Below are 23801 nucleotides of genomic sequence, written 5' to 3' on the forward strand. Positions count from 1 at the left end.
ATTAAAGAAGCATGAATGTTTCTTCTGGAAAGTATAAAAAGTAAACGAGTTGCTGAACATTGTAATGTTCTAATGTTCACCATTTTGAATAAGAAATAACTTGAAAGAGAAGTTTTAAGAATGAGCAAGCATAAGCCAAAAAAATCCAAGGCATGCTACAAATGGGCTGGCTGATACAATGACAGTCATGCCAAGGAAGAATTCTACAAAAAAGCATCCTTTAAGACACTTGTTTTGAGAAACCTGTGGAAGACTCAACAATTACTCGAAGATGATCAAGTCAAAACTAACAAGTGCACAGTATAGTTCCATTTTTATGTAAAAATATATGTGCAGCTTCAAGTTTTCTGTTAATATTGTTCAAATGGCATTTACACATCTTTCTACCACAATAATTTTGATTTATAATTTAAAGAACAGCTGCAAATAATTCTTTTATGCCAGATAAAAATGTGAAAATATTGTATCTGAAGACATGAATATGCAGACAGGTAATAAAACCAGCTCAATAAAAAACAGCTTGCAACAAAGGTATAGGAGAATAGAATATTCTTATCCAACTTCATTGATTTATTATTGGAAAATATTTTTTTTAAGAATTGCTTCAGAAAACAAAGTTCAGTAAAACCATGAAGGGAATTAAATTCTGCCACCTGTATAAGGCCCTAACCTTTGCAGAACAAAAGCTGCAGAAGAGGATTTAAAAACAATTACTGGAACAAAATGCTACCTCTATGGTTCAGGGGGAATTTGAACAATATATTAATATGACAGAAAAGCAGAAAAGAGCAATGTTGTCTCTTCACCCAACGACTTTGAGGAACAAAGCAGCATATGTGTGAATAGAACCTTTCTATTGGATGCCAGGAAAAACCAAGGCTGACTTCCTCCCTTCTGGGCCATCAGCAGCCTGTAACCCTTAGACATAACATTTGGATCCATTGGTTGTCCAAATTTACTGGAAGTGTAAATTGCCTCCCAGGAATGCAAATCAGGATGGATTATTTCTACTAAACCCTCAATTACAATATCTTAGAATGGAGGAAATTCTCTAAGCCCTCAGTACCAAAGCTCTGTTCTACCACAAATTGTTGGGGTTTTTTTTTCTGGAATACAGATATCTGACTATAGAAAAGATTTTTGATTACTTCCCCTCTATCACTGCTCCTAGCACCCATAATGATGGCTTGTAATATCTGCTATGATTTTCCAGCTCTCTTGGTCAACTTGTTAGACTTCATCAGCATATCAGTAATACATGAGACCATTACAGTGGATGTGACTGAACAGATTCACAGACTTTCTTTATAACTGACCTTCTGCTAAGCTCAAGCAAAAATAGCCATTTCATTAAAAATTTAATGTACAAAAGTTGGTGCATATTAAATCAACTTGCTTCATAAAAATGTACTTTTGCAAAAGTACTAAAAGGTTTATAAAAACTCCATGAGTTACAGTTTTTTGTGATCTGCTCAGTTTTCCAAAATTCCAGTGCAGCAGGAGTCTTTGAAAAACAGAATGGAGTTTTGCAGGGAGGGAAACTAATATAAACAAACACACTGATACCCTACTCTGTTAAAGATATCCTAAGCTTTTGTCTTCTTCACACAGGAAAAGTGAAATGCAAAATGCATCTCAGAATACGCTGTAGTAAATTCAATGTATGAACTTGAAAACATGATCATTGATTTCCATCCTACCTCATACTGAGTGAGATCAAAGACTGCTAGTTATTACCAGATGCCTAGAACAGAACAAAAAGCCTGGGCTAACTGATAATTTTACTGGCTACTCTTTGAATGGCCAGTGATCTAGATCTCAGAAATTTTCCAGAAAACAGTCAGCAGTGTCATATAAGACAACTGTCTACACTGAAAATACCACCTTCTATTAAGGATAAAAATAAACTCAACCACAATAACATATTAGTGATTTAAAAAAAAAATCAGTGAGCAGTTAACACTGAAAATAATGCCAAACACACCAAATTAATATACAGCAGAAAGTATTTCTATTACCAGTACAAACAGCTAGGTGAAGAGCTTGAAGCATTTGACAGTTATTTAAAAATAATTGAAATTTTTCAGGGTTATATTACACCAAGTAAAACTGGAAATTTTAAGAAGCAGAAAGTGAACTCTATGTAAGTGACCACTATCTCAAGTCCTCTATCAGAGGCAGCTTTTGCAAAATTGTAATTTGTGGCAGGGGGACTGACTGAGGTATGAGAGTGACACTCTACAAAACATTATAGATAAACTTTGATATTTTCCAAACTGACATAAACTATTTTTAACTGAGCCCATCCAATCACTTTTTCCTGCCAGAGAATGACAGTGTTAAGGTAACATCAATTTCTACCCATATGCTTTGACTGTTTAAATTACTTAAACTTATAAAACGTGGAAAAGGAACTTTTAATTAAGAAGTTAATTTCAAAAAACTCAGCTGGTGCTTATACAGATTCTATATTGCATGATGAAACTACACATTTTTACAGACTTCCAATGCTACTGTTGCATGAAAAAGATACATGTAGGGAAGATACAACTGTTCCATGTTTAGAAAAAAATAAAATAAAATAAAATAAAGCGACGCCAGGACAGCCTTTCTAAATGTCTGAATTAGAAGACGGTGAGTGATACTCTTACTGTATAAAAGATCAAAGATTGGAATTAAGATCTGGTAACAGAAAAGAACTTTTAAAAGAAATCCAGTATGGAAAATGGTTCTAGAAAATATGTTAGAGGAACTGTAATGAGAAGTCCTGTAGTAAGTGTTAGAGGACCAAACAATTCAAGACCATTCGCAGCAGCTTAAACTACTGATCTGAGATATTGATTATTAATATCTATTTTTTCAATATTGTTAGTAAAAAAAAAAGCATCATCTTATACACAAGACATTGAAATGTGTCAAAATCAAAACTTTTAGTTAGTTACACAAACCTTTACTAGCTTTATCCAAATGCTGAAAATCCTCAACAAAGTTCAGGACATCCTGATAGCTTTCTTCACACACTTCTGCAAGAAAATGAAGCAATGTTGTTTTCTGGTCTGCTGACTTTGTGTCCTTCAGCTGGGAAGGGGGAAAAAAAGAAATGGAAAAACACTGAGAAAAATTTTGTCTCTGGCATTTTAATAATTGATATATATTAGTAATTATTCATCTGAGAAAGGAAAGAGGAAACTATTAGAGTAGTAAATTTTTTTAAAGACAGTAATGGGCTGTTTAATTTCCCCCCTTGCTAAAAATCCCTAGAAAGATTGGACTAAGTATTTTTTCATTTCACGCAATTTTTGTGTTCATATTCAAAAACAATATACATATTTCTTTTTAAAATGTACTTAATTCAACAATACGGGGATATTTACAAAACTGTGAATAAGCACATGAAAGTACAAAAAAGAAAAATCAAAGTTAAATCAACAAAATCTAACTATACATAATGCATGTATCCACTGATGACATGATTTCCTTCTTTATGTATAAAATTAATTCTAACGTAAAAATATTTATGTAGTGGAAGCTACAGAAGCTCAACACACACAAGTTCCTGTTATCAATTCTCAATACAGTAAATAAGAGCTCATAAGGTGTTATTGTTTAAAAATTCTGACTTAAAGAATTCTTAAATGTAAAGCTTTCTTTCCAGACTCTTTATGCATATAAAATTATTTTCAAGCCTGGCCAATTTAAATCTTGCAGCTATTTGAGTAAAAACACTAACAATTGACAACTGACAAACTTCTGTTGCAGTCTTTCAAATGAGATGTTCTTTCAAATCAAAGACATTTTTATAAATAGAAAATGGCATCACATATGAAAGTGTTAATTCACTACTTAAGAACTATTTCTGCATAAAAAAAAATATTATGAAAAGTATAGAAGCATGTATGCACAAAGTAAACAGGAGTATAAAAAGGGCTGCCACAATTACACAAAGATTTGTCCATCTGAATATCATGGCACCAAGTCCTTAACACAGTATTGATTTTTCATAATTAACTATAATAAGTCTGTTTATTTCCAAAGATCAAAATGCTACTGTGCTGAGATATACTCTCCCAGAGCATGCATGTTTTCCTCCAGAAAAGTGGATTAGTAACACAGCTTTCCAAATAAACAGGAAATGGAACACATATATATCAAAACCCAAAAATATATTCTAGGAACCTTACTGTATGCAATGTTATAAAATATGTTACTTCTATTGTATTGGGAATCTCACTGAAAGATGTCTCAATAACACCACAAAAAACTTCTACAATGTGACACTGTGGTGCATGTGATACCTAACAATAGTTAGCTATAAATACAAACCTGTGTTATAAACATGCATATAATTTAATACATCATTAATTAATGAATGATTGAGTATTAGCATATCAATATTGTATCTCCTGAGACTACTCATGGCTGTTCTCTTTTGCAGAAGAATTAATACAGTCATTCATTCCATACTTTCATTATCTATACACATCAATTCCTTCTCCTATTTCTAGTACTCCATGGTTATCTTCAAAATCTTCATATTCTAGATCTTAATAAATTATTTCTCCAAGATAAATTCTGACTTTTGATCCTGCTCTTATTCTTTTCATAATATATTTTGTCTTGTGCATTAAAAATACAGAGAATATAACCAGACATAGGACAGATTCTTGTCAAATCATACTTAAGTAAATGCATCTAAAGAATAAAGAACCTTTAGTATCTTCCTTCTGAATATGTTCCTCAGCAAGTTGTCTTTTTAACTCAATCACTTCAACTAAAATGTATTAACTTCAGGTGGATGACTCATGCTTAATACTTACTTTAGACTAGGGAAAGAATATAGGTTATTCTTTATGAATATTTATGTCATAGGTATCACATTCAACACTCAGTGAAAGAATTCTTCTGAAATATGGCAGAATAAAGATGATCAGTTTCATGAATGTAAAAGTTAACAAATTGTGTTTTCTCTTGTGCAAAAAGATAAAGAAACAGAAAGACAAAGAGTACATACAAAGTTTCAAATAATTCCTTCCTTGTAAGAACTACATGTGCACTCTGAAGATTATTCAGCAATTTCCCAGGGAGCATAGGAAAAAAACAACAACACTAAATATGGGAAAGGTAACTAGCATTAGAATGGATTATAAATTAACACCAGAAAAGTATAGACATTTTCTTGTATATACCTTATACAAAAGTTGAAAGAGTGAAAATTTAAGAAAAAGCAGAAGAAGCAAGAAACTGATGAAACTGAGCAACATAAGCGAATCACATAAGGAGTAAATTCATGTCCAAAAGAAAACATAACTGTATTAAAACATACTAAAATGTAATAGATGCCTTAGAAGTGCTCAGACCTGTTAAAATTACAAAACTACTATGATCACAGTGATTGGATCCTTACACAACCTTATTTAGTTTGGGTTTTTTATTATTCCCTCAGAATAAAATCACTTAAAAGTGATTAAATGCAAGCCAGTTTTAAGATGACTGTTCATGGATCAACTGTACTTTTCAAACTATCAACTAATGCAAATAATAAGGAAAAAAATAGTAAGCAAATAATTAACTGCAGGAAAAGCATCAAAACTATTTATGCAGTATATGGACATTTCAAAACTCACTTTACATAGGGAGCTGAGATTATATCCAAAGGTCTGTGCATTCCGAGAACCTGCATTCATGTAGTTTCCCATTAACAATACTAGTTCCAGTAGCTTGCTAAAGCTTTTACTCTTTTTTATCTCTTCACAGGCAGCACTGACAGCCATGATGTCAGGTTTGATGTTGTTCACCTGCTCTTCAAACTGAAGCTTAAAAAGAATAGCACTGAGCCGTGGCCGTAGTCTCTTCACGTTGCTCATCTGATTGAAAAGAAAAATAGAAGATTTCCTTTAAAATTCATGGTACACTTTGGCACTGTACAAATGCATACGCTCTGAAATGATTTATTGGTGTGACAGGCTTGAAGAAGCAATATATCTGCTATAACTGATAGCAAATAAATGAATGAATGAGAGACACTTGGGTAAGCAACTGAAATCCCATCTTGTGGTTAATATGAACTGCCCCCATCCTTTCCAAATAACTAGTATGTGTAAGCAATAAAAGATAAAGTGTCATCATATATCACATCTGTCAACTCATATACCAAATCCCATAAAACTAATCCAAGTTTATGACCCAGTAGTTGCAAAGGAATGGAAGTAGTTCACAAATTTTGTATAACTCTGGATGTACCAAAACAAGACAAATCTCATTTTCTGGTGCGAATATTTGAAAGCTGACGTCAATAAGAGCCTATGATAAACTTGCAGGAAAATAACAGTTTTGAAAAAATCTTTGAAATACTCAATATAGTATACACTAATATATACCAATATTCATACCCCCTACACTCCTGTATACTAACCTAATACAGTTCATTAGCTGCAGCTGAATGCTTCCAGGAAAACAGCTTCTGTTGATCACATACAAAAGACTTGGCTTTTTCTATGGCTTACTGATTATGTATTTTCAACAGAAATTTTGACCTTCTTATATACTAGGTCACCGAATTCTCACTCCAAAAAGACTTTGCACATGTTTACTACATCCACACAAGGAACACTAAAACATTATTCAATTAGCTGCTTATCTTCTTTTTCCCTATCCCTGTTTTCTCATCAATTTAATGAATTCCGTAAGATCTCCTTCCTCGTGCTTGTCTTCTTTCTCAAGGCAAGGTTCAAGACAATAATTTCTTTACGATTCTCAAAATCCTAAACTAAGTTTTTGCTTTTTTTTTCTTAATAAAGAACACGTTGTTTCCAGCTATCAGTACTTCTCGATGCAAGAAAGAAGCAATAATATTGGCACTTCTCCTACAAAGCAGTAGGCTTCATACAATGGCCTTAAACTTTTGCCTCTAAATTGGACACATCCCCCTCCAAACCACAGTGATACCTAAGGGTTTTACAGACTATTTCTCAACACAGATCTAGCCTACCAATGTGAAAATTCCTCTGACAGTGCAGCATTCATAAGTCATATGGCACTGATTACCCCCAGAGACTCAGTGTAAAGGATAATGGTGACACTCCATCCATTTTCAGTGTAAAGTGAAACTGAAGGCTGTCTCGTCCAAAAGGTTTGATATAGAGGCAGAAGAGGATGGAATTTACAATCTATTTTATTGGTTTTACTGTGACAGTAGAAGAAAATAAAATCAGGTACATTTAACATTTTATGTCACTAGGCCATTTCAGAAATGCCTGCATAGCTATGCAGCCACATGATGATGTCTCATTGAAGTAAACACACCATTTGGATTTTAGTTCAGGTAAAAAATCATGATGTAATATAGGAAATAATTTCCACTAACCGTACTTTGGTTTTCACATAGAGCACATCACATAATCAGGATGTCTTTCAGATTAAACTAGGTTGAAAATCAACTGTTGTACTTTAGTCGACTGACTGCCTCCAGCCTGGTCATCAAGTAAAACACTTAAAATGTACACTTTGAACATTATTAGCTCAGTACCAACTGTAGGCAGATATTCTGTTCTTATACTACATGAAATAGCATCCACCAAGTGTGGTAAAATTCTTTCTTAAGAATGGATAAATAAGGATAATGGCACTTGAATTTGAACAGGGCATTTCACAGCAAAATAGAAACAGAAATACCTGAATTCCACATGAAATTAAGACAGTACTCTAACAACTTTATACCTAATTTAAGAATAACTACATAAAAGAACGTTAAGGTAGTAGACAGAAGCAAGTGTCATAAATTCATTCTACAAGTTCTGTCAGGAAGAATCATATTAACTCCTTTTCCTCAATTATCTTACTAAATTTGTATATGTACTACTACTACTCAGCATCTTGAGAACATGTTTTTAGTTATAAGTTTTGTCCTAAAGTTAGCCAGAAAAAAATTGGGACTAGACTAGGAAAAAAAAACCCACAACATTCCACTGAAATTATCCAGATTTTTAGTATTTAATACCATACTCAGGGTGCAATAGAGATGACCATTGATATTAAACCACAGAAACTACAAAAATTCACTGTAAGTTGCATTGATTTTAAATGATATTGAATTCAAGATACTACTGAATTACCAGAAGACCTATCATTTGTTGATGCTTGGCTTTTCAGACAGGCAGATCCTTGAAACTGAAATATTCACGTACTTTAGATCACAGAGATGCATGTTGTTGGTATTATTTCTTTACTTGTTTGCTAAGTCAAAAATTGAGAAGAGTTCCCTTAGTAACATATGGCTTTTTTTGTGACACGTAGTTCAGTTATATTTAAACTGTAAAATCCATACACCCTACTACAAGAGGTGCTAAGAATCTAAGTGTTGCAATGCTGACCATCTTATGTTAACATCCCTTATTTTTTTTAATCAGAGTATAAGGATATAAGTTTACGTCAGTTTTGATAGCGGAATTCTGAAAACAAACAATCCAAATAACTAAAACAGGAAGTTGAATTAGAAACCTATACATGTCAGAGAACTCAGTGCACAGGTAATGAATTGTACTACTTTTTAAGTAATAGTCCACAAAAAGAGTTTCACTACAAGCAAGTCCAAATGGGAACTGACTTATGAGTAGAGATACCTAGTAGCAGCTCTCACAGATCTCACATCCAACAGCAAAGACAGGTCCTCCTCTCAAATACAGCATAAATCACAAGGCAACTACAAGAATGTGCAATCTGATATATGTGTACTCTCACTACCTTTTTCTGATGATGTCAAGTAAAGGAAAGCATCTCAGAAGTTCCACTGACACTACATTTTGATCACTGAAGGGGTTTCATTCCTGTCACAAGCTCATAGAAAAAAACACTGCAAGCACTTCAGTTTCATGCATTCTTTAAAAGGAGTACCAGTGCTGAGGCTGTCAGACCACCTGAAAATGTTCTCATCCGAAAAGTAAAATAACAGTTACAGCCAAGCTGACTAAAGAGAGCAAACTGGAACACCATTCCCTGTGGATAATGTATGGCTTTCACCTCTGCAGCATCAGTGAACTCCTAAGAGTGCAGAGGTAAAAATGACACTTATCTTTAAACCCAGGCACTTGAAAAACAGGAAAAAAAATCAGACAGGGAAGGACTGATACCTTAACAGGTATTTTATCACGTTTAAAGAAGATAAAAGAACATCCTGCTCAGTTTGAAAAGGACAGCCAACATGCTTAAATCTTAGTGAAAACAAGCAGCATTCTGGAAAGATCAAACATTATTTCACACTATGGAAAGTCAATTCGCTATGAAAATCAGTATTTTTGTTGAAATGTTTTATGTATAGTGGAAATAGTACCTCTTTCTTCACCTTTGACATACTCTTTTCCCTCAAGGAATACTAATAAAGTCAAGAACTGCCAACGCAAAATTAAAATTACTTAAGAGAAATCGAGTACACATATAAACATTTATATATATATATATGTATACATATCCACATATTTATATGTATGTATACATGCAAACAATTGAACTAATGACTTTTCAGCCTTATTAGCAATGATGGAGAGCATGTCCTGTTATTCTGCTTCTCCAGCCTGAATTATAATCAGCGTGAACCACTAAGTAAGTTTCTTGCAAATCAAATATTTTCCTAAAGGACATTCAGAGCAGAATAGAAGGCAGTGTACTGTAAGTGACACAGGGACAACACCTATCAATTACCTCCTAGCTGCACACAGGCAGCCTTCTTTGTCTTGTGGATGACAGCGCACTGATTCACAGTGCAGAAAATCCCTGGTAATGTTTTGGATTGCATTATGTTCAACAAAGATGGCCCAGCAAGGTCAGTGAGCACATCTCAGAATTGCCAATGGGGGCTACAACACAGCTGTCAAAATAAGCTGAGCTTACCATCTTCAGGCTGAAATTCACAGGAAGGTAAGTTCTGTGAAAAGAAAGCAGCCCGTTTCTTTTGTCTTATCCAAAAATACAATTAGATGTACTGATCAGTACGAAATGCAGACCGCTTTTGTTTCTCCAAGTTGAAACCAGACAATATTTTCCTAAAAACTAAACTTCCAAGAAGGAGAGGGTCCAAATTTCCAAAATTCTTCTATTTTTAGCTGGCCTAACAGATGTCTGAAAGGCTATTTTCATTAAAAGACACATATGGAGCAGATGCTATCAGACTGAAAAGGTTGCCTCATGGGAAACCAAGTCAAGAGCTTAATATAGGTAAAAATCCTCTGTAAAACCTCTAATTCATACAGGTAGTAAGAATAAATAAAGTAACACCAGAAGTCAAGGGTAGATGTCATTGAGGAATTTAAAAGCAAATATTATAGCATCAAACCAAATGGAGAAAAGTTTCTGAAACTGTATTCCAGATCGAAAAATCTGGTAAGCCTGACTTTAAAATAAATGCCTCATTTTCTGTCTGGCTATTACTAGGAATCCACCTCCTAATGAAAAGTCTACTATAAGGAATATCCCAAAACAGAGGTCATGAAGACACATGATCAAGGTCTGGATGAGAATGTCTCAAAATCATGACAGCAAGTTTAGTACTTCCCATCAGGTTGAACCATCATAACAATTCCCACATAATAGTGGAATTTGATGTTACATAGCTTGCAGATGATTTTGATGTCTTTGATGTGACAGACAAGACCCACTTCAAAAAAAGGTCAGGCCTCCAACCATTTGCATCATCTTCTCTCCTGACCCAACAAGGTGTGTCCCAGTTAATTTTCTCAGAAGGAAGATATGTGTCTATGATCATGACAGTACTGCTAAGGAAAAAACACTCCACTGCAGAGCTTCTGTGGCCTGGTCAATAGTGAATTCAGTAATGACTGGGGAATTTTTATCCAATGGTTATTTGGTGTATTTGGAACCACAGTTAATCTGTGGCAAAAACAGTCTGACATGTCACATAAGTGAATGCTGCAGATGACAGTTTGCATGACTTGGAGAGTTTCTCAGTTCTACAAAATGATCACAGGGAAAGCAAATCCTACAGCACCTGGAGCTGCACTGGGCTCTAATGTCTAAAGCGGGAAAGGTGAAATAGCTGCATATTAATTTCAGGCTCTAGGGATTAAATAAGTACTGATCAGCCTCATGGTTCTTTCAGCACAGCTGCCCTACACTAGCCAGTCATTTGGATACCTAACTCAATTTAGGTGGCTAAATTCCAAGAAATCCTTGAATTTGATGAGTTAAAATGGCAGGACCATGGTCCCTACTACACACAGAAGTGTTTTCCTTATGATATGTAATGCATGACATGATCATTAGAGGGTTGCTTACATTACTAGTGAAGAAAAACATCAAATTGGATCCAGGACAGGCCCTTGATAGAATGTGCAAAGTGAATGGCTGGAAGCAAAAGATGAGGACCCTTCAGAGAAATAACATTCCTGCTCTGAAGCTGCAGCAATATCTGCCAAGAAGAGAACTGAGATAGCCTGTGTGTGGGCTAGAACAAATAACAAGCACCCACTTAGCCATCTGAATTAATATCAGGCAGTAAGACAATTTTTTTTAATTGTTCTTTAGATTAACTACACAAAATGGTTTTACCAGAACTAAACAAGAGATAAGAGTAAGGTCTGCTTCTACTGAAGCGTTTACAGGAGCACTCATCTGTAATATGGCATCACAAAGGAATTAATACAAGCCGATCCAATGGCAATTGCAAACAGTCAGATTATTGCAGATCATTCATGATGGCCATTTTCAGAAGGTATTCTGGAGCCTTGCTCTCTACCCTTACCTAGGTTCAAGGTTTGAAAAACATCAACATTACAGGAGTTAAGGTTGTTCTCCTTCGCAACAGCATAAGTAACTTGACTGCAATTTGTCATAAAGATTCTTTAACTCTCACAGATGGCATATAAGAGAAAGTTAATTTTTGGCAACACTCCTGGAAAGGCTGGAAATACTGATAAAGAACACTGACAAGGCAGAGCAGCAGATACACATGACATCTAGAAGACACAGAAGATAAGGTTTGCAGATAGAAATTAACACAATCAAAATATCTCACAGCCCAGACGCACGTCAGCACTTCAGAATTTTAAACAGACTGAAATGTCACTAGGTATGCCTCTGTCCAAGCATCAAGTCTTATGAAAGGCAGAGTACGCTTCTGCAGAAACAGTGATAGTATGATATTTTCCAGACAACAGTGAAAAAACATTATTACATTTTGAGTTATCCTCAACAAGAACATACAGGTGAAACTATCAGCTGAATATGGAATTGATCAATTTAAGTGTCTTCTGAATTATTTAAGACAAACTAGCCTTCATCAGGCCTCACTCTAATCTTCAATTTACTCTAGTGAAATCTTTTCCTTTGGTACGAACTCATTAAAAACACATCCATCAGTGAACAAGCTGTGAAGCCACATGAGGATTGCTTGCCAAATTCTATTTGGGTTAGCTGTCAGTGAATTTCACAAGATCTGAACATTAATTATTTCTGAAACAATATTTTGTAATTCCCTCAATTTTGTCTTTGAGCAAATATAAGTGATCAAGGAAAAATCTGTTTCCTTTTTTTTCACTACCAGACAATATGGGAACATCTTTCTGAATGTCTCAGATTACAAGAAAAGAAAGACAGCAGGAGCTATCACATGTGGCTCTTGAGACAGTATTCTCATATGTAAGAATGCTAGTACACTTGCATACACCTGAGGTCAAATGTCTACTAATAGCATCCTGTCAAGCATCAGAAACTTTTTACATTAGAAGTGTTTATAAACAACATCAAAACTTTTATTTCTTAAATGGAATTGCATTTATAGATTTCAAACCACATAATAAATTTAATATGGACCATGACCATTTTATACCACTAAGGATTACAGGCACTGATGAGGCTACATAAAATCCTAGAATATTTTTGTGTTGGAAGGAATCTTGAAAATCATCTAGCTCCAACTCCCCTGCCGTGGATAGGGACACCCTCCACCAGACCAGGTTGCTCTGAGCCTCATTCAACCTAGCTTTGAAAATTTCCAGGGATGGGACATCCACATTCCCTGGGCAACCTGTTCCAGTTGTCTCATGCTGGAATTTACTACTGGATTCAGCTATATGCATGGAGCATTATCAATTCAGAACTACTTTTTGGAATGGTTCCTAGGGCAACAAACAGCTAAAATATCTTGGCATGGGTAGGCCTGAAGCCTTAGCACTGCTGTGTGGACAAGAGAGGGAGGAGAGGCAGATGAGTCGTGCTGTAAAGTTGGGAACTGCAGTTACAGGACACTGAGGGGAGGGGAGGTGCAGCAAAGATCTGGAGCCATCTGATATGGGACTAAACATTGCCATGCACCTCTGTGCCTCGCTAAATGCCCTGAAATGTCAGACCTAGAGGCACAGGGATCCCTGATAAAGAGCATCAAACTGTGATTTCTTAAATGGAATTGCATTCATGGATATCAAACCATATAATAAATTTGAAATAGTCTAGGACTATTTTACAACACAAAGAATTACAGCCACAGTAAATAAACAAGTGTACCTCAAATCACAGAATGGAATTCTATGAGAATTCAGAATATTAAAGTTCTGAACAGCTAGAAGATGCTTGTGCCCAACTTCCTAATAAATAAGATATTAACCAGTGGTATGGTAATAGTTCAGTAAAAATCCATTAAACAGATTACTGCACTCAAAGTATCAGTCATGATCAATAAATCTAACTAGTAGTTATTACATCAACTTCACTGAAAATAAATTAGATTAATATTTACTAAATTATCTACTCCTTAAACATTTCTTTGATATGATGACAGACACTACACCAAAAATTAGGAAAAAATACTCTCTAAAACAATACCTTTTTCTTAGTAGGAAAGAACTACCTGCAAAACAAATCAACACTGCTAAAAATCCTAAAGCAACAAAATATTTATACTGTCCATTGAAGAAAGAACCAGGTACAAAAAGTAAAAACCTGCAAAATACAACCTCTCTCAACAGTTACCAAGATGAACATCTAGATGAAACCTCATTCATCTCCAAGGTAATCTTCACCATTATCAAGTTTTATTCAAGATTCAGCATGATTCAGCATGGTGCTAGTAAAGACAAGATTGTGAGTTTGATCCCTCTAAGGGCTATGCCCTTAAGAGCTGGACTCAATGATGCTTGTGGATCCCTTCCAACTGAGAATACTCTGTGATTCTGTGGTAATTAATGAAATTACCAAGAAAACAATATGAAGGTTAGGGAAGTTTTTAAGAAGTTTTGGAGAAGTTCATTGCAGTAAGTAAAGCCAAGTACAACACAAGAATCATGGTAAAACAAGATGCAATTGAGTATTTATGTTTCATCAAGCACAAGTTTGATGAAAACCTCATCATGAATTTGAAATACCCCATGAATTTGAGCAAGAAAATACAACATTCAATATAACATCAAGTTAAGGTAACAATAGCAAACTAAATTTTTAGTAAGATGAACAGAATTAATGTAATTGTCATGAAATAGTTAATGAATCTGTACAAGCCCCTCCCTGTCCCCCTCCCACCCCCAAAAAGACCCCACAACTCTAAACCAAAAACAAAGCTCCACAGTAATACATGATAATATCTGTGCTCTGAGACATTGGCCTGGAGTAAGTGAAAGAAAGAACCTAGTGGAAAATAGTTTATCTAAAGAAAACCCAAAGTCTGGAAGAGAAGATAAGGGCCATAAAGGATTTATTTTATACTTACAGCTGAATGAACAGAAAATATAAAAATTATAAATAACTAAAACAGAGAAGGCAGAAACCACAAAAGCAACTCATAGGGTCAATTCAAAGAAAACAAATCCTCACAACCATAAGACAAAACCCCAAACAAAAACCCAAAACCACAAGCAACACTCATGAAGGAAACCTGAACTGTTTAGAATCATGCTCTCAAGTTCTTTAAGCCAACAACAAAATTTAATTGACTTTTCTTGAATCATACAATACTGTAAAAGTCACTGCCAGCCAATATCTCAATAAGTGTCTCACTGTTGGTTTCAGAGTATCGAATCCTGACTTTCAATTCAAAGCCTGAAAGATAATGGGTTTCCATGATGAAAAAAAATTTATCGCACAAGTAGTAATTAGCCATTTATTCACTATTTAGATTCTTCCTTAGGAGTCAAATAGTTTAATTGTTCCTTTAATCACACCTTCAGAGAAAATTACCATGGAATCTCCTAATTCTCTAAAAAAACATAACTATAAAACACTACTCTCATCTAAAAGACTTCAAGCCTTGCATTGTGTATTCAAGTTTGATTCTTCCCATTTAAAACAGACAGCAAAAATTAAGGCATAAACCAATATTTTTAAGGAAAAATAAACAAAACCAACAAAACCAGCAATAATGTGAAGATTCACATTAGCATTATCAGTGGCTTCCTAAGAAATGGGAAGAATTTCTCAGCCCACTCCGTGGACAGCAATAACAGAAAACATCCAGGAGAGCCAGATGGAGCTTGAAGAACTTTGAGGAAAAGTAAATGGATAGGATTCCATATTCAGAGTAAAAGAAAGTGACTTATTCAAATTTTCTCCCATTGGAACAGAAATGAAAAATGTTTCATGTAATAAACATTGTTGTTTGTTCTCTCAAATCCCCTCTACTACATGCATAGATGCTGTGACATGACAGAAACTGTTCCTGATGATGGGGTTTGGTCTTGTTTGTGGACTTTGTTTTTTAATGTTTTGCATAGAAAACCAGGAAAAGCAAGAACTTGCACTTTTCAGTTAGTGGGAATCTGGCTGTTCCTTCAGAAAATAAGCTCCAGAAATTTTTGAGATATAAGAACTCTTATAATTTTGTCCATTTATTTTAGTTTTCTGAGTTATCACATTGTCTCAACTTTTAAACACAAATTTATCAGAAAAGTTGGGCCAGATGCAGCAAAACTCTACCTACACTGTTATTGGTCTAGCTCTTCTCATCAACTGACAGTTCCATCTAACTGAGTAAGTATTATTCCCTCATGGGAAATTCCCTCAGATAAGATAATCTTAGCAATAACCACCTTAGGTTTAACCTCCAGGAATGGACAAGAAAAATCAAAGCCTTGTACAGATTTATGCGCCAGGAAACTACATAGCATTACTCTGTGTTTGTCTGGATGAAGTAATTACCAACTATGAATTATGACCTATAGAGAAATTAGATGCAAACTGTATTTCCACAAAAAGCATAAACTGCCAGCTCTGAAGTAGCATTTTCTTTTTTTCACTTCCAGTCTTCCTTTGTGAATTCAACCTGGAAGATACTACAAACATATCTTTCCAGAGGGAAGGGAAAAAGTGATTAGGGATACTCTTTACAGGACATGGTATAAAACAGAGGCGGCAGGAGGCAGAATAGGTCAACGTGATCACTATGACATTATGTTCTTCTCATTTACATGGAGAATAAGAAGAAAAACATAAGTGTAGAAAACCTCAGTTAAAAAAGTTCAGATTTTTTAATGCAAACAAAAGTAAGGCCAAACTATTTTAGCTATGAAAATTCAAAAATAGCTCTGTATCTCCCAGTGAAACTTTGCCACAGAAAATAACTAAGTTTTTATCATTTTGGTTTGGTTTCTTTTGCAAATACAAATAACTTGTTTAAACAAAGAGAATCCAAAATCATTCCAGAAGCAATATTTCAATAATCAGGCCTTTCACCTCCATGGATATGTCCAACAAAAGTCCAGTTGAATGGCAGGACCTGTAATCTTCTCCCAGTCTGGAACCCCTTCACTTTTAGGAAGAAGCAACTGTTTTGGTTTTTTTCTATAATATTATATTAACACTGTATTTCCAGAAAGGACAAAAAAAAAAAAAAACAACCAGTGATATTAAAACGGAACTCACCACAACACCAAACTGCTCTGGCTCAGACAAATTGTTATACTCATTCTTGAACTTGGACAATGCATTCAATTGCTCTTGTTCAGGGAGGTGTTTTATTAAATTCTATAAAGAAAAATAAAATAGGCTTAAAAATCTCAGATTCAATGTTCCTTCTATTATTGTAAACAAACAGGTTTAGACATGCATTACTGCCATACACTCCAAAGACAACACTCTTTCCTGAAGACGGCAGAATGTACATAGCAACACACAAATTAAAGTAACTGAGAGTGTAAAAGATAAGTGATGTAATACTGCCAGCAATACTGTAATACTGACACTGATTCTACACACTTCTGTAGCATTTTTTTAAAACTGTTTTTAAAGAAGGAATGTGCTTGATAGGCATGATGGAAACAGAACACTTCAAAGCAAACAAAACAGGAACTTTAAGTATAACATAACCACCCAAAGTCTGGCAAGAATTACTAATGCTAGATAAAAAGTATTTTGGAAAAGAATAATTAATTTTCTAGCATTTCAAAACAAAAGTTTAAACCCATTACACTTACTTATTTACTTACTTACACTACTACTTAGCACGAAAACTTGCTTAAAGTAGTAAATCAGAGGTGAGATTCAGCTTCAGCTGAATTCTGAAGTAAATATGGGGAGGTTGGACACATAAAGTGAACATCTTACAGGTAAGGGAATCAAACATTTCATCTTCATCTGTTCCCCTGAAGAATCCTCTGACTCCCTGAAGCTTCCTCAACACTTAGACACATATTATCTACAAAAAGACACTCACATTTGGGCACCTGAACCCCACTCTAATTAGCTTCTGCTAGGCTGGCTAAAAATGGCTTTTTGGATATTCTGGAAATAGAAAGCTTCTCACACACTTAATTGTGGTATAAAATTTGAATCAGTAGCTCAATTCTGTCCCTTCCCAAGATGACTGCTGCAACTACCAGGCAATAGCCAGAGTCCCTACGGCCTGCTGTGTCTCTCAGATCATGACTCTTGTGTTTCTGGCTGCACATTGGTTAAGCTTCTGTCACAGTGAGAAAAACACAAGAGAGATTTTCCTTACTTAAAACACTCTTTGGTCTACTGGTAAGTTCACTCTCCTGAACTTAAGATTCAATCCTTTTAACACTGAAGCCAGTCTAGGACACACAGCCACCCCACTGCTATTATCATATTTCAAGAAAGAAACAAGACCAACTTCCCCATTACTTGATGGAAAAGGCAGACATTTTGGTTACCAACATTTGTTTTATTATCTCTCAAGTAAATAGCTTTATTGATATACAATGAGCAAAAAAGAATTTGTTTTAGTTATTGAGCTGAATCTCCATCTGAAAGTCTTAAAAAACCCTAATTTTACCCACTAAAGATTCTGATTCCTTCTTAAACAGGAAACTTAACCAGTTAAGATATAAAAATTGCCTCTCTGGGGCCAGGCAGATAAAAAGTCATATCTGTGCTTTGCTTAACACACTTCTTTAGTTTAAGAAGAACAAATTTTACTCTTTATAGTAGGAGCTGAAAAATATCCCTAAATCAGTAGACTGATTCAACAGAATGTCCATGCTCAAATAAGGATTTTGTAAGAAAAGACAAAAACTACTAAAAATGCAGGAACAAAGATGCTTAAAACAATAATGTAAACTTAAATTTTAGGAGCTTGATTTAGATATGATCAAACTGAATTTTAGTGGAACAGCAGTCATACATATCCTTACTACTCTCACATTTGGAAAATATTTTTGTAAAACAGACTACACTTATTAATTATGGATGAAGATGTCTGGCAATCAATCAGTAACACTGAGCAAAAATGAAAGGGTACAAAGTGTAAAAAGGTATATTTTAAATTAGAAATTCATAACACACCTATTTCTTTTTTTGATACCCAGCATTCCCAAACACAGCTCTAAATATAATACAATTCCTTAATATGTACTGAAACTAAAATGTTATTCTTTGATGCAGAAATAGTTTTCATATGAAGAAAAACTGTCCACAAAACTTTCAAAAACTAAAAACAGTCAAGTGTTAGATGAATATTTTCAACGTTGAGCATCAGAATATTAAAAAAAAAGCAACCAAAACAGAAGGAGCAGCTGATATCAAAGCAGCTTTTATGGTGCACAGATAAAGCTTTTGAGCAGCTACAGATGAAACACATTTTGAATATCAAACATGGAATAAGCAGGAGAAAGAATTTTGACTGTGTCACGGGAAATATTTCAATAATTAGTCAATGAGTCTTTGGATTACAACATGGCTTTTGGAGTTTTTTACATTTTGAAGTGCTAGATTTAATTTCTAACTGAAGTGGGGAATGGAGACAGATGGAGAGAAAATACATTTTATTTCTTAAGCATAACAAGAGCTGGATTAAGAACAAATTTCCAACTTCAGAAACAGTGATTATTAGGGCCCACTGAACAAAACAGTTACAACTAAACAAAAATATCTGCTGAAAGCAAGAAATTTCTGAAAAGGAGAAGAACCATACTCTCTAAGGTAACCTATATGAATGAAGAAAATTAGCCAGATATGGCTGTAAACCTATATACTATTTCCCTCTTCTCAGAATGATGAAATACATGGAACACATTTTCATAGCATGGTCATAATGCATACTTGAAAAGGATGTGGAAGGTAGAAATAGAGATATAGAGCTTGATACTTAAAGTTATTTAAAAGTATATATGAAGGTGCATACCAACTTTTTGAAGCAATGGGGCACACTGTTTTACCACTTTCAAAGAAAGATGGGTGTTTTAAGTCCTTTTTCAAGTTCAAACTTAGTCCCTTTTTCAAAGTTATTGTGAGGTTGTTTTCCTCGGAAACAAGCAATTTGGATGAACCCATTTGATAAATACTATTACATCTAAACTTGGAAACTAAATTTTAAGCCTAAGTTCTACTGAATTTTCCACCTGATTTAGGTCTTCAAGGGATTAATCACTTGGCAAAAAAATACAGTCTATATTCTTGAGTGATTTATATGATTGTGTTCATACAGGATATTGTGCACATGATCACTTGTATTCCATTCCACTGAATTTTACATAATCACAGCAGCTGATAATATCACTGTACTCTTGTAGGATATAATTTCTCACTTTTGGCTCTTCATCTTCTCTTACCCTTTTCTTAAATAAAATTGTTCACTCCCCTCCAAAAGCAAACATGAAAGGAAGGGCTCAATCACTGTTGAAACCACTTTGGACTCAATTTTGATTCCAACCACATAGAGAGGTTACTGTATACACTGAATTTCAACATAATTTACTGCCAATACCAATTAATAGAGCCACAACATTATCAGCATAGTGTCAAAGAGTTATATCCTATTATATTTTTAGCTATGCCTACTGCAAAGCTCCAGTGGGGATAGGGTGTGCTAGATGTTCTAAATATATTGAAAATTAGGCATTCTTTATCCCAAGGCATACACAATTATAATGAAAATAATAGTCCACAGAAGAAATTAAAAATAATGATACAAAAGCAAAAAAATTATCCATGAAAATAAATTTTCTCTTCTTAGATTACTGCATCTTCACATAGAAGTATGCCATTAATTAACTACCCGTTATTGGTTTGATGATTTTCTTTACCAGAGTCTAAATGCAAAAATAAATTTCACCTTCTTTAGATAACACACATAGAAATTATCAAAATAACAGTTTTTTATATTTTTGATATACAGTATTTATTTATACGGGTTGCTTCATTTAATTGCTGCGGACCTAATTTTTCTAACTAGCTAAATGTTAACTGTTGAAAAACAGTGCTAAGATCAAATAGCATGAGAGAGTCTCAGAGCAAGGATGGACTACCTGAGACAGAGTTTAAGCAGAGCATAACAAGAGCATATTCCATCTCTCAGTTTTTCATGCTACCATAGAGAATTTCCACTGTTATACCAAATAAAATAAGATAAAGATACACATCATGCTGCTGTTGAGCATGAAGAAAACCTTGAAAAAGTGATCTAAGTGCAAATTAGACTAAAAAAACATTTTAGAAGTGTAAACTATGTTCATCCTAATAACCTTAAAGTAATAGTTTTAGTGCCAATATTAACTGCATCATTGAAGAACAGAATGAGAATTATACAATTATTATATATACTGTCACTGGAGATCATGGTTCATGCTTGCTCCTTCAAATATTTAAGAGAAACATCTCATTCTACAATGAAGAAGGGAAAGTGAAGTCCAAATAGCTGAAGAGAAATTAAATATCTTTGAAATCCAAGTGACGGGAAGTGAGGGCAAAACCGCATGCAGGAAAAAATGCACGCTGAGCATTGCATAGCCTCCTGTGCAATAAGACAAGATGTTATTTTGATATCCTGATATGGTGGAAATTCATTTTGCAGGAAAACAACAGAAATACAGATTTGTCTTGTTTTGACATCTGAATACAAGTTCCTATGTGTTGCAGTAGAAGCCACACCTGAATTTCAGTGAGCCTTAATGTAACAACTAATTTTATGACCCTGATACCTGTACTTGTTTTAACTAATCAATATTCCTGCAAATAGATTATGTTTCTAAAAAACCAATCTACCTTCAGTTTTCTTTCACATTTCAGCAGGGACTGGTACCCACGTCTGCAACACACTTTGAAGCATGCTGAAGAAATTAGCTATCTAAAATCTACACCACATTACTAGTAGATAGACAGTAATTATCAATTATCGCTATATTATGTTTTGACATTTATGAGCCATAATAGAAATAATTTGAAGTTCATCACAGTATGCCAGAGTCCTGTCCAAAATACAGGTAATTTTTCTAAAGACTGATGTTTTCAAATTTACTAATGCCCATCAAGACGACTAAAGAATATGGCACATGACAGGCAGGACAGACTCACAGAAGTCACTCTGTTGAACTCTGGGAAAGCCTCATGGGCCCTTAATGTGTGCAGATACCCAACTAAGTGGTACAAAGAAGGTGTAACTAAGCTGTTCTTGGAGCTGTGCAATAGAAGAACAAAGATCACAAGTTATCACAATTAAGATTCCAGTTAGATAAACAAAGAAACATTTTCTACTACAAGTATTCAACACTGAAAAAGGTTTCCAGAAAAGCCAATGGGTCTCCAGACTCAGAGATACTAAAAATTTGATGGGAAAGGCCCTGATCAAAGTGCTCTAGTTGACCTGGCTTTGAGAGTCTTGGCTCAAATAAGTTCAAGACACCCCCTCCAAATTATTTTTCCCATATTTAAAATTATTCACTTGTGTTTATTTCATTAATTATTCAGCTTTTCAACCCTTAAATATCACTGTATATAGAAGAATTTCCAGTTTATTTTGGCTCCACATAGAGTCATACTGACTTTGTGTTTTAAAAAAGTAATATTGAAAGCGAAGACACTACCTAAATAAACTCCATGGAAGAGAAGTGGTGAATGCTGTAAATGCTCAGGGGCAAGACATTGGATTGTTACAGCTCTAACAAACAAAAAAACCACCCAAACTAAACAACAAAAATAGAGATTTGTGCAGATAAGACAGAGCTAAAACAAAGCAAAGAAAAATTTGGCAAGTAGGGAAGAAACAAAACATCATATGTACACAAGAAAAGGTCTCTATTTAGGTGTGGACAATATGGAACATTAAGAATATAAATTCAGCTGTGTCATACTTTAATCCTATCCAGCAAGCAAGCCCCAAGCAGCCCCTCACTCACTCCCCCCACAGTGGGATAAGGATGAGGTTGGAAGGGGTTAAAGTCAGAAAACTCACAGGATGAGATAAAACTGTGCACACAAGCAAAGCAAAGTAAGGAATTCATTCACTGGTTCCCATGGGCTGGGAGATGTTTACTGCCATCTTCAGGAGAGCAGGGCTCCATCAAATGTAATGCTGACTTGACCAACACCACCACTCCATCTCCCTCCCACTTTACATACTGAGCATCATGTCATACTCTCTGGAATGTCCCCTTGGTCATTTGGGGTCACCTGTCCTGGCTGTGTCCCCTCCCAACCTCCCACACACACCCAGCCCCCTTGCCAGCGTGGCAGTACCAACAAAAAAGGCCTTGGCTCTGTGCAAGCCCTGCTCAGGAGTACCAAAAACATCTCTGTATTATCAACCCTGTGTTCAGCACAAATGCAAACATAACCCCATATCAGCCACCATGAAGACAATTAACTTAGTCCCAGCCAAAAACAACACAAGCTGCTTTCATAAAAATATTAGCATTGCAAATTTAAAAAAAAAAATCTACTGTTCACAGGAAAAGAACATTCTTGCCTTTAATTATTAGCCAAAAGTTTACATTAAGGGGTGGTTTTAGCTATGCATTTCTATTTACTGAGAAGCTTCTCTTGAAATACTGGGATTTTAAGTGCTATTTTTGTTACCTGAATCATGGACTCTGAGAGCTGTGTTTCATCTACTTCCAATATCATCATTTTGATCTCTTCATAAGGCACTCGGAAAGATCCAAGGAAAATTGCTAAAACAGAGATTCCACAAATAATGAAGAAAGCAAGACAAGAACTATCTTGTTTATATTTAAAAAACAGCAGCAAAACAGGTCATAGCATCTCCAGATTAACAAATACTATGCCAAATAATATAGGTAAGATAACAATTTTTAATGTATTTTTAATTATTGTTTTCTTTCAATTCCAGCCTTCTCCATATCCATTTGTTATATACAACATCCAGCATCACAGAAGACTTCCATAAGCAGTCAGAGACAAGTCTACTCTTCAGAAGAATCACTGCTATTACAGTATTTTGTGCTAAGGTGACAACTGTAATTTTTTCAACAGTCTTGTCAGAGCCTTCTCTGAAAGAAGCACCATGACAAACCAAAACTAAGCCACAGAAACAGAACATTTTGTTAAATGTTCTTATAAGCACTCTTTGTTTAGTCACCATAATACAGTTATTTCTTATATAATCTGTGCTGGCA

General features: G+C 34.8%; 1 protein-coding gene across 1 annotated transcript in view; it reads right to left on the minus strand.

Annotated features, from left to right (window-relative positions):
- The window catches only part of DIAPH3 (diaphanous related formin 3), a 201764-nt gene that overhangs the window by 92332 nt on the left and 85631 nt on the right, over positions 1 to 23801 (minus strand). The window contains exons 18-21 of the mRNA XM_058822083.1: positions 23242 to 23336; positions 16855 to 16956; positions 5625 to 5864; positions 2949 to 3078 (exon numbers count right to left, since the gene is read on the minus strand). Coding sequence (XP_058678066.1) covers positions 2949 to 3078; positions 5625 to 5864; positions 16855 to 16956; positions 23242 to 23336 — 567 coding nt within the window. The remainder of the gene's footprint in view (positions 1 to 2948; positions 3079 to 5624; positions 5865 to 16854; positions 16957 to 23241; positions 23337 to 23801) is intronic.

The sequence above is a fragment of the Ammospiza caudacuta genome, chromosome 2, assembly GCF_027887145.1.
Source record: "Ammospiza caudacuta isolate bAmmCau1 chromosome 2, bAmmCau1.pri, whole genome shotgun sequence".
Classification (NCBI taxonomy): Eukaryota; Metazoa; Chordata; class Aves; order Passeriformes; family Passerellidae; genus Ammospiza; species Ammospiza caudacuta.